At 48.9% G+C, this 12,342-nt stretch overlaps 1 protein-coding gene and 1 non-coding gene across 3 annotated transcripts in view; both read right to left on the bottom strand.

The window, feature by feature from the left end:
* MYO16 (myosin XVI) overlaps window positions 1-12,342 on the bottom strand; it is a 519,851-nt gene that overhangs the window by 49,715 nt on the left and 457,794 nt on the right. For both annotated transcript variants that reach the window (XM_086328670.1, XM_086328671.1), the window contains one exon: window positions 7,723-8,757. In XM_086328670.1, coding sequence (XP_086184796.1) covers window positions 7,723-8,757 — 1,035 coding nt within the window. The remainder of the gene's footprint in view (window positions 1-7,722; window positions 8,758-12,342) is intronic.
* On the bottom strand, window positions 10,643-10,714 carry TRNAY-AUA (transfer RNA tyrosine (anticodon AUA)). Its single transcript has one exon. It is a non-coding gene; the product is annotated as a tRNA-Tyr (tRNA).

The following is a 12,342-nucleotide window of genomic DNA, read 5'->3' as shown; positions in this document are numbered from 1 at the left end:
CTCTCTGAGACACTACCGCAGCAATGAGCTCCTGCTCTGGGGCCGCCAGCTGTGCCCCCCTCCTGTGCCCTGATCATCAACGCTCCGTGATGAAGTCTGGTCAACCTCTCCCCAAACAAGGCCCGAGCACACTGCTGGGGTTCACAGGCCACGTGGGGCTCAGTCACAGACCCACGGTGGGGGGGTCTATGCCCCCCAGGTAGAACCTCACCTTGAAATGGGGCGGACCCATCTGCCGCCCGCCCTGTCTGGAGAGGGCAGGGCACCCAGAGCTCTCTCTCTCCTCTCTGGATTCCCGGGGGCAAGCCCTGGGCTTGCATCAAGTGAATGCCTGGTGGATGACTACAAGGGAGTTAGCTCTACAAGTTAATGCAAGTCCTGGGTACAGGGCCCTGGTTGCACAACTTCCCTGAGTGAAACAGTTCTCGGGCATTGAGAGAGAGGAGGTGCTGTAAACAGGGAGAGAAATGTCACAGCGTTCACAACAAATATTAGGCACTTAAAAAAAAATGTCCAATTAACACGGAAGACAAAGAGCCCTGTGCTCTTAACGTAGGTATGCCTGGCTATGGATCCGTGTATTCCGGTTGAAAGCTCATCTGCAAGGGGAGACAGACTAAGGATTACTTCAGCTGGGCATCCGGGGAATGAGGAACACTGCAGCATCCGGCTGCAAGTCCCAAACACAGAGACGCCTGCGCTGCGCTGCGGCCAGGAGCTGTGCAGGACATCGTCTGCTCACACAGGGCCCCACGCGTGTGTCAAAGCTCGGGTTCGCCGACCCGGCCGGGGCAGCCACATGCGAGCTCTCATCCTTCCCATATATCCACCCAGCGACGAGCGAAGGACTCGCTTTGCTAGAGATGCTAAGCTTGCCTTCCCCGAGGACTTCTTCGTTTGGAAAAACGAGGGAAACTTGGGGCTGATTTAAAATGGTTCCAGAAGGCAGAGGGATGCCTTCCTTTCACGGGAGGGCGGCCAGAGTGCCCTTGACTACACATCCGTAAAGTATGTGCTTGCTCCGTCCACGCCCTTTCTAACACTCACGAAGCCTCAGGCCACCACCCTCCACAAATAAATCACCACACAGAGAAAGCAAAGCAGCTGGAGAGTGAGAGAGATTAACAGCTCAGCACAGGACACACAGCTAGAAGAGCCTGCATATAGGCAAGACGCCTCGGGGATGCCGAGCCCTGCATCCCACCATGGGATGCTGAGACCTGCACAGGAGGGTGGATGTCTTATGCTGCCATCTCATCACAAGGTGTCGGAGGTGAAACAGAAGACAAGTGTCGAAACGTCTGCCGCAAACACCAGGAGCAGAGAACGGCAGTTTACCAACGCTGCCCTTGAGCACAGGTCACAGGTTTCCGCCTGTAATTCTGTGATATTTCAGCGATTTTAAAGCATCTTCTTGTTACCAAACAACGCATAAGTAATTGTGCTTAATTTGGCAGAGAAGCTTCAAAATCTCACTCAGTACTGATTGAGGAGGCAATGGGGGCTTCGCTGGTGGCTCAGTGGTCAAGAATCCAACCTGCCGACGGAGGAGACGGGGTCGATCTCTGGCCTGGGAAGATCCCCACACGCTCCTTGGGTAGCTAAGTCCATGTGCCAAAACTACAGAGCCTGTGCTCCAGAGTCTGGAAGCTGCAGTGACCGAGCCCACACACCGCAACTACGGAAGCCCGAGTTCCGTAACAAGAGAAACCACCACAGCTGGAGTGTGGTCCCCGCTGGCCCCAACGAGAGAAGCGCGCACAGCCATGAAGACCCAGCCGGGCCCCAAACAAAACAATTTCTTTGAAAAGATGCAGTTGTAATACATACTTGAGAGATTGATCTTTCATGCTTAGCTCTGTTTGGACATGACATTTAGAAATTCACCCCTTGAGGCTGTCACTGTAGAAAAGTTATCCGCACAGCTGTCCATGTAGGGGGCTGTGCTCACAGACCCTGTGGAAGTTCTCGAAGGCCAGCGATTTCTGTTGGAAAGCTGACTCCTGAGAATTATTTCAGCTGCATCATGAAAAAATGATGCTCCAGCACCTTAGGGGTAGCTTCTGTCTTGAGCAGCAAGATGATGTTAGTTAATCAAGTCTAAGATGTTCAAACGGATCGACAGGTCTGTACTTATTAAAGTGACTTAAGAATAAATCTTTTATTTTTTTTCTAAAGGACTTCCCTAACGAAATTTATACAAATATTTATCAGTAAATTGCTCTGACATTGGGACATATTTCCACATAATTGAGTGATGGTGGAGGAAGCTGGAGATGAGCTAAGATTGGTCACAGAGATAGTTCATTAATCCGCTGTACTTTTGTATGTGTTTGAAATTTTCCATAAAGCCAACTTTGAAAATAATTCTTTAAAAAATAAATGGTCTTATGGAATCAAGCATTACACTGTAAAAATTTCATTTATATAATGAAAGTATTACTCAGTTGTGTCCAACTCTTTGTGACCTGTGGGACTCTTCAGGCAAGAACACTAGAGTGGGTTGCCATTCCCTTCTCCAAGGGATCTTCCCGACCCAGGGATCAAACCTGGGTCTCCTGCATTGTAGAAGGTTTCTTTTACCATCTGAGCCACCAGAGAAGTCAAAACTCAAAATATCCTTACTTGGAGTATTTATGCAATGAAATAAAATATTTGAAATTAAGAGTAATTTCCATTTGGCTGCAGTGGTTCTGATTTGTAAAAATGCCCCAGGGCCAGATTTATCAAATATATTTATATGTCAAACTGCTTTTTTAAAGGTAGGTTTTCATCAAATGTATTTACTAAACACCTAATACATGCAAAGAAATATTGTCTCTATGTTTCTTGTTGTCAATATAATTTTTAACTACCTATTTATATTATGTAAACTAAAGATGCACAGTATCAGAAAGTCACAAAATAATTTTTTTTTTTACATATTCTGCAAATCAGACTCCTCCACTTTCTTCCCCAGGTTTCTGAGGCGTACTGCATTTTTGTTAATGCCTGATCATCCTGCTCTTTTTCAATGGACACAGAAAACATGCTCATTTTATTTCACATTCTAGATAAACAACCAGCCATGGAAGGAACCGTTTGGAGCAATGGCGCACCCTCGTGGCCCCAAGAAGCAAATGGTATCCACTCTGCATGTGAACTCCGTCTCATAATTTTTGAAACTAAGCAGCTATAAAAAAAATTAGCATAATAATATTAACCATAATATGGCATCAGAAGAAAAACACCTTGTGAATGAATGGGATCAACAGAAAGGACAGACAATTAAACACGTGGTTGTTCTTCATTCTAAGGCCCAGCGGCCCCCAGAACACATTCTGCAGTTGTATGTATCCCTGAGCTGTAAAGTACATGTTTGGAATTTTATGAAGCAGTTTTCTTATCCAAACTGTAAGACTCTTACTTGTTGCACCTTGGGTGAGTAAATAGTGCTTTTTAAAGCCTTACTCTCTATTTTATTTTAATTCCCTGCAGTTCTGGGCCTCACGGTGTAGGTAACTGAGACAGTCGCCTCTAGAGCCAGAATCACTGCATTTAAGTCAGGCTGTGTCTCTCAAAGTGGGAGCAAGTTTAATCTCTATGCCTTAGTTTTCCCATCTGTAGAATGGGGACACCACAGCAGACACTGTTTAGTCTTGTGAGAACTAAACAGGTTATTAAAACCATGCCTGGAGCACAGTAGCCCCTGCAACCACAGCAGCTAAGACACCTCCTGCCAAGCTGTCGCCACGGCCGTCACCTGGACAATCACATTTTGTCCACCTGCATTCTGGACTCAAGAGCTTCTGTGACTTTGTGTTCCTCCAGTTGAATATCCAGGAGTCTATAGGAATACGATAGTTATGAAATCCCATATTTAGGTCTACAGAGTAGCAACGGAGTATAATTAAACACCACAGGACCTTGTTTGCTATCCACGACTCACCATTCCCTACGTGTTAATCAGTGCCAAAAGTAGTTTGGAGCGAATCCTCTGAATGCCTTTTCTCAAGTCCAAAGCAAGGAACTGTCAACACTCGACTATTTGTGGAGAGACATTATTTTATCAACAAAGGTCCGTCTAGTCAAGGCTATGGTTTTTCCAGTAGTCATGTACTGATGTGAGAGTTGGACTGTGAAGAAAGCTGAGCGCCAAAGAATTGATACTTTTGAACTGTGGTGTTGGAGAAGACTCTTGAGAGTTCCTTGGACTGTAAGGAGATTCAGCCAGTCCATCCTAAAGGAAATCAGTCCTCAATACTCCTTGGAAGGACTGATGTTGAAGCTGAAACTCCAATCCTTTGGCCACCTGATGTGAAGACCTGACTCACTGGAAAAGACCCTGATACTTGAAAAGATCGAAGGCAGGAGGAGAAAGGGACGACAGAGGATGAGATGGTTGGATGGCATCACCAGCTCAATGGATCTGAGTTTGAGTAAACCGGGAGTTGGCGATGGACAGGGAGGCCTGGCGCGCTGCAGTCCATGGGATGCAAAGAGTCGGACACGACTGAGCGACTGAACTGGACTGAGGTGGCTCAGACGGTAAAGAATCTACCTACATCTGGGAGGCCTGGGTTTGATACCTGGTTCAGGAAGATTCCCTGGAGAAGGGAATGGCAGCCCTCTCCAGTATTCTTGCCTAGAGAATCCCATGGACAGAGGAGCCTGTCGGGCTACAGTTTATGGGGTCGCAAAGAGTCATATACGACTGAGCGACTAATACATGATCTCTTCAAGGTCGCTCTCCAAAGAATCGAGGGGGAAGTTCTGAAATGCTCCCCAAATTTGCGGTACAATTTCCCCACATCACAACTGTCCAAAAATCGGGCTGTAATTAATTCAGGTGCCTTGAGGCAGAATTAGCTGCCCACTGGATTCTTTGGTAAGAAAGCTCTTTCGGGTGAAGAGAAGAGCATTTTTAAATATAAAGAGGGTAAAGAAAAATATTTGTAATCTTAAAAGAAGTCCCAGGACTTCAGTAAATCATGAATAACAGCCATGAGATTCATTTAGTAGAAAATGGATTCCTGGTTCCTGGATCACAGTGTGTAAACCTTAATAATCATATAAGCAGCTCTGGTGATTAGCTCCAGTGTGATGACTTTTTTTTCCTTCCCAGTCTTCTCTTAAGCCCCTCCTGCATGCTGAAAGATGCCACGAGGACGCGTTCTGTGCTGTGGTCCAGGAGTTTCCCGAGTCACGAACTGTGAGGGATCACAGGGTTCTCAGCCGCACAGCTGGACCCCAGTCACTGGGTGTGTGGGGACATTTCCCGAGTCACGAACCATGAGGGATCACAGGGTTCTTAGCCGCACAGCTGGACCCCAGTCACTGGGTTCGTGGGGACATTTCCCGAGTCACGAACCATGAGGGATCACAGGGTTCTCAGCCGCACAGCTGGACCCCAGTCACCTGGTGCGTGGGGACAAGCCTCTTCTACTGCAGCTGTTATTACAGCCACTGTGCTGGGGGCAGAAGCTGCCAATGCAGGCATTTGTAAGAAAGTCTTAAGTGGCTCCAGACAACCTTTTCTAAGTGAAGAGTATTTTGTAAAAGCCTACAGGAGGAAAATAGATGCTTTCTAATTTTAGAGTTGCACTAACGATGGTGTCCTTGAGGTTTTGATGGATGTTAGCGGGCACTGGTTAATGTCACCACGGGGAAATATAATTAGCATATCCGGGCACCCTGGCTGGAGACCTCTCTGTGGTCCTCCCTGCGAGTCCTAGATTTCAGTTCAGTTCAGTTCAGTCACTCAGTCGTGCCTGACTCTTTGCGACCCCATGAATTGCAGCACGCCAGGCCTCCCTGTCCATCACCAACTCCCGGAGTTCACACAAACTCATGTCCATCGAGTCAGTGATGCCATCCAGCCATCTATCTCATCCTCTGTCGTCCCCTTCTCCTCCTCCCCTCAATCCCTCCCAGCATCAGAGTCTTTTCCAATGAGTCAACTCTTCACATGAGGTGGCCAAAGGATTGGAGTTTCAGCTTTAGCATCAGTCCTTCCAAAGAACACCCAGGACTGATCTCCTTTAGAATGGACTGGTTGGATCTCCTTGTAGTCCAAGGAACTCTCAAGAGTAGACTTAGGGATTTCCAAAGGATTGCCACCCATCTAGAAAATCATTAACTTCACTTTTCTGAATACATCCGAGAAGAATTCATCCAACTCTCATCTATAGTAAAAGGAGGCTTATGACGCTTTAATAAACTTTTAGTTCCAAAAGCAAAGCAAACATTAATGTGTTCGTGTAATGCTTTTCTTTTAGAGTCTGTTTTGTTCCTTGGAATGAAACATATGACTTGTGAAATTCAAGTCATCCCCTACTTACAAGGACAATTTCTTTTATTAATGACTTATAATTAAGAAGAAATGGCTAAACAATTAGCTTATTAGTCTGAAGAGTAAACAAAGAGCAGGTTATTCATCCATTTGCTAAGTGTTCTTAGCCTTGACGTACTTTTCACTTATTGAGAACATTTCCTAGGTTTTCTAGGGGGTTTTTTGTACCTCATCAGATGATGAAAGCCAATGCAGCTATGTATTTTCTTTAGGAGAAAGAGCAGGTAAGTGGCTACTTTTGGTCCTACTGCCTGACCTTAAGGAAGGTGCTTAGCCTCCTTGCCCTGAAGTCTCCCATCTCTGTAAAGTAAGGATGCCAGTAGCTGTCATCTACATAATGGCATTATGACCGAGGGACCCATTACAGTTTTAAGAGAAGATGCTTTATATTACTGTAGTTCACTTCCCAAATACAGAACGCTAGAAAATATTTTGGTTTCATATAAAAGCCTTCAGATGCTTTTTGGAAGATGACGATGTTCTTTGTGGTTATTAAGAGAATCTGAGCCCAAAGACAACCTCATCTGAATGAGGTGAGCTACTAACAAGAGATCAACAAAAAAATTCTTAATGAGGTTTTTTTTTTTTTGATAGCTACATTCTACTTTTATAGGGACACAAAATAAATACTTTTTGATACAGGCCACGGCCTCTGGCTGCCACAGTCTAGCCCTGAGCTCACTGGGACTGGCTTGTCAACAGCTGAGTAATTGAGATGCTCCGCGAGAAGATGCAGACAGAACAGAATGGAGTGAAAATGGTCCTTGGGACCAGAAGGCAAATCATTTACTGGCAACAACAGTTGAAGAGGCTGGCCAGCTCCTCCGGGGAGGCTGCCTAGAGGCCTGAAGTTCGGGGGTGCAGCTGTAGGAGGCGGGGGACGGGGCCCCGGCAGTGGCCTTCCTGGGCTGGGCTTCCTACCAAGTGGTACTGAGTGTCAGGGAGTAACTGAGAAGTAATCACTCCAGAGGCACGGAATGGAAATGAGACGGCCAGTAAGGCGAGGGTGTTCGGGTAACCCCAAAAGGACATCTCAATATAACAGCACGTGGCAACTGCCATTTCCAAGTTATATCCGGATATTGTTAGCAAAGGGAAGTCAGTGGCTCAAGCTGAGTTTTGCTCTAATGCCCATCGTTTCACCAGGCTGTCTGAAGCCTGGTTTTAGTGCAATGTGTTTTTAATATCATGAACTTGTGTCTGCAAAATGGGAAAGATGCATTCTTAACTACTTGGCCATACCGGTTGCATATAAGATGATCTTAAAGCCGCTACCTGCTCTGAAGGACCCTGCAGGGACCCCGCGCATTCCTTAACACCGCATTCCTCTGCACAGCACCCCTACCCTCACATCTGGACCTGTCTGAGCGAGCTCAGTGCTCCAGACTCACCCTGGGGTTCGCGGATCCTCCTGCCCACCGCAGACCTCCGGAGCACGCTCCTGCCGGAGTTGAACAGGCTGGCCAGCTCGTCCAGGGGGCTGCCCAGAGCTCTGGAGTTCGGGGGGCTGTAGGGGGCCGGGGAGGGGGCGCCAGTGGTGGTGGCCTTCCTGGGCTCCCCTCGGGCCGTCTTCCCGGGGGAATACGGGGTTTTGGGGAGGGGGCTGCAGGGCGCGCCTGCGGGGGCCGAGGTGGGCTTCGGGGGGACCCTGGGGGGCTCCGCGGGGGCCGCGAAGGGGAAGTGCCCGGGTGGCCGCGGGGCGGCGGGGGGCGCGGGCGGGGGCGTCGGGGGCGGGGAGGCTCCGTGCGGCCCCGCGAGCGCGGGGACGCCCGGGGACGCGGGCCGGTCGCCGTCCCCCTTGGGGGTTTTGGGGTGCTGGGGGGACAGGGGGCTGGAGCCCTCGGGCTGCACGGGGTACTTGAGGTTGGTCTCCAGCACCGGCAGCTTCTTCACCTCCAGGGGCGTCAAGGGCGACTCGTCGGACGCGGGGGAGCAGGTGGCCGGCGTGGGGGGGAACACGAGCAGCGGGGGCCGGTGCGCCAGCAGGTTGGGGAAGGGCGCGGGGATGCCGCACGCGTCCCCGCCGGCGCCGCCGTCCTCGGGGGCCGCGGGGGGCGACGCGCACGCCGAGCCGGCGCCCGCCCCCCGGCCGCCCGCGTCCCCGGGGGGCGCCCAGTACTTCATCTCCTCGTACACCGCCTCGGCCGGCTCGGGGCTGCCGGCGCGGCCCAGCATCTCGATGTAGACGGGCTCGGGCTCGGGCTCCGGGGGCGCGGGGGGCGCGGGGGGCGCGGGGACTCCCGGGAGGCGCTGCGGGCCGCCCGCTCTGCGCCTCGCGCCCCCGGGCCCTGCCGCCCCTGGCCGGGCGCCCGAGATCTCCTCCGAGGAACCGCTGAGCTTGGTGTGGGGGCTTCGCTTGGGCTTCCGAGGGGGGACCTTCTTCATGGTGCTGTAGTCGTCGCTGTGCGGCCGGGGCCGGGTGAGAGCTGGGCCAGGGACAGAGAGGGGGCCAGAGCGTCAGCGCGACCCAGGCCCCAACCCGCGCTGGCCTGCCCCCTCCAGGGGCCCCGTCCTCCCACCCCCCAGGGTCCGGGTCTCCCCACACTCCCCGCGACTGCCCAGGAGAAAACCAGTTTTGGTCTTGGAGCTGGAGGACAAGGAGGAGGTACACTGGCCATAAAGAGACCCGGGATGCCAGGGATGAAGGGCCTGGGATGCGGCGGGGAGGGCACCGCACATCTCCCCTGGAGCCTGCTCACACCTGGGTTCTAAGGGCCTGACACGTGAGGACTGAGGACTGGCCTGACCGATCCTCAGGACTTCTAGGAGACTGGGGAGAAGGTGAAAATCAGAGACTTGGTGCCCCCTGGGTGTTTCTTATAGGAAATCCTCGGAAGCTGGGTTGTTGAAATAATCTAGGGCTTCCCTGGTGAGTCAGTGGTAAAGCATCCACCTGAAGTGCAGGAGACACAGGAGACAGGGGTTCAATCCCTGGGCTGGGGAGAACCCCTGGAGAAGGAAATGGCAACCCACTCCAGTATTCTTGCCTAAGAAATTCCATGGACAGAAGAGCCTGGTGGGCTACAGTCCATGAGGCTGCAAGAAGTCAGATATGATCGAAGCAACTGAGCAGGCACCCCGGTGAAATGAACACAACCCACCAGTGAAAACAACTGCAGCATGGAGAGATTATCTTTCTAAAAAGAACTTTGTGAAAATGATGCCAAGAGTGAGTTTTACAATTAACTAACATATTTGCACTGGAAGAAGCACAAGCTGGAATCAAGATTGCCAGGAGAAATATCAATTACCTCAGATACGCAGATGACACCACCCTTATGGCAGAAAGTGAAGAGGAACTAAAAAGCCTCTTGATAAAGGTGAAAGAGGAGAGTGAAAAAGTTGGCTTAAAGCTCAACATTCGGAAAACGAAGATCATGGCATCTGGTCCCATCACTTCATGGGAAGTAGATGCGGAAACAGTGGAAACAGTGTCAGACTTTATTTTTTTGGGCTCCAAAATCATTGCAGATGGTGACTGCAGCCATGAAATTAAAAGACGCTTACTCCTTGGAAAGAAAGTTATGACCAACCTAGATAGCATATTGAAAAGCAGAGACATTACTTTGCCAACAAAGGTTCGTCTAGTCAAGGCTATGGTTTTTCCAGTGGTCATGTATGGATGTGAGAGTTGGACTGTGAAGAAGGCTGAGCGCCGAAGAATTGATGCTTTTGAACTGTGGTGTTGGAGAAGACTCTTGAGAGTCCCTTGGCCTGCAAGGAGATCCAACCGGTCCATTCTGAAGGAGATCAGCCCTGGGATTTCTTTGGAGGGAATGATGCTAAAGCTGAAACTCCCAATACTTTGGCCACCTCATGCGAAGAGTTGACTCATTGGAAAAGACTCTGATGCTGGGAGGGATTGGGGGCAGGAGGAGAAGGGGACAACAGAGGATGAGATGGCTGGATGGCATCACTGACTCGATGGAGGTGAGTCTGAGTGAACTCTGGGAGTTGGTGATGGACAGGGAGGCCTGGCGTGCTGCGATTCATGGGGTCGCAAAGAGTCAGACATGACTGAGCGACTGAACTGAACTGAACATACTTAAATCCTAACAAACAGTAGGGAAATCAAGAGTGTTATATTTCACTAAGAACTTAAGCGGGAACTGAAGTTGGAAAGAAGGACTGTATTTAGAAAAACAAAGGAGCATACTGTTGTGTATTAGTTGCTCAGTCCCGTCCGACTCTTTGCAGCCCCACCTGGACATGCAACAGCTACATGGACTGTAGCCTGCCAGGCTCCTCCGTCCATGGAATTCTCCAGGCAAGAATACTGGAGTGGGTTGCCATTTCTGTCTCCAGAGGATCTTCCCGAACCAGGGATCGAACCTGGGTCTCCTGCATTATAGACAGATGCTTTACCATCTGAGCTACTAGGGAAGCCCAAGAGCATACTATTAGAACTAATTTTGAAAGAGGCAGAAAAACTATTTAAATATGACTCAAAACTTTTATTAAAGTTAAAAATTCTAAAAGTCCTTTTCCTAATATTTTTACTATAAATCATAGTAGATTTTATTGAATACAATTTCTCTGGAAACTGAGACGCTAATTTTAGAAAATTACATACAGTTTTGCTGAAATATCAAAACTTCTCAAAAATCGTGAACTGTTTTACCAATTTGGTATTGTGCTAATCTGTAGGAAGTCTTGATCTAAATAAGCACATCTAATTTTGCTGAGTTCCTGAGTTATTTAAGGCAGGCAGCCAGGCTTTTCTGTCATTATGACTGCACATATGAGAGTCTCCACCTCACTTTGGGGGCAACAACTCCACTTTTAGGGTTAAAATGAAAGGCTCTGGAGTCAGACAGACTTGCATTCAAACTCCAGCAGGACCAGCATTCCACGCTGTTATTCATTTAGCTGTGTGTTTAACCAATACTTCTTAAGACACATCAGTGAATACACAGAAAATGTTCCCTGCCTCCTCTGCCCTCTTAGCTGAGTCAGAGAACTAAAAAAAAAGTTATTTCTAATTCTATAGCAATTAGAACATGATATATATTATGAGGTGGGCAAATACAGGCCATAAGAGGGGGTCACAGAATTGGGTGTGTGTGCACACTTGTGGTTGTGGCATTCATGCAAATTATAATTTTAGAAGACCTCTTGGTCACATCCCTCTAAGCTTCAGAATGTGAAAGTCACTCGGTCGTGTCTGACTCTTTGCCACCCCATGGATATACAGTCCATGGAATTCTCCAGGTCAGAATACTGGAGTGGGTAGCCTTTCCCTTCTCCAGGGGATCTTCCCAACCCAGGGATTGAACCAAAGTCTCCCACATTGTAGGTGGATACTTCACCAGCAGAGCCACCAGGGAAGCCCAAGAATACTGGAGTGGGTAGCCTATCCCTTACTCCAGAGGATCTTCCCGACACAGGAATGAAACCGGGTTCTCCTGCATTGCAGGCCGATTCTTTACAACTGAGCTATCAGGGAAGCTTCAGTATAGTCATGCATAAAATGGTGATATCAGTAATTATCTCAGAGAAATAAAATGGTGTATGCAAAGGGCTTAGTTCAGACGCTGGCACTTTGTAAACATGAAACAAATGGGAGACATCCAGACGAGAATTGAAAAGAACAAAGTTAATTTTCTAACTCAATGGACATCTTTGGAGGCCAGTATTATACAGGGTTCACCAAAGCAGCCAACTTTTAAGAGCAGAAAATACCCCCAAATGCACAATTCTGTAATTAATGCGCATTATCCCGAAGGCTTTCAATGCGCTAAAGCACAGCAACTCATAAGCTTCTCCCAGAAAGTTAATGAACCAAACAAAATTTTAACATTAGTATTATAGAGTTGTTCTGAAGATCTGAATAATTTAAAGGATGTGTGGCAGACTGTATTTTCCAAAATTGCCTTCAACAATATTCTTAGTCCCTGCTGCTCTTCCAGAGCCTGGAAGCTAGAAGGACCTCTGTGCTGGCCCCATGAATAAAACATGGCGAAAGGAATGCCGAGGCTCTGCTGAGGCTTGCCGGGGCGGTGTGGCCCTGC

The sequence above is a fragment of the Bos grunniens genome, chromosome 12 (genome assembly GCF_055505025.1).
Source record: "Bos grunniens cultivar Pamir isolate PY7600 chromosome 12, Bosgru_T2T1.0, whole genome shotgun sequence".
Taxonomy (NCBI): domain Eukaryota; kingdom Metazoa; phylum Chordata; class Mammalia; order Artiodactyla; family Bovidae; genus Bos; species Bos grunniens.
This window is presented reverse-complemented; position numbering and strand designations above follow the sequence as displayed.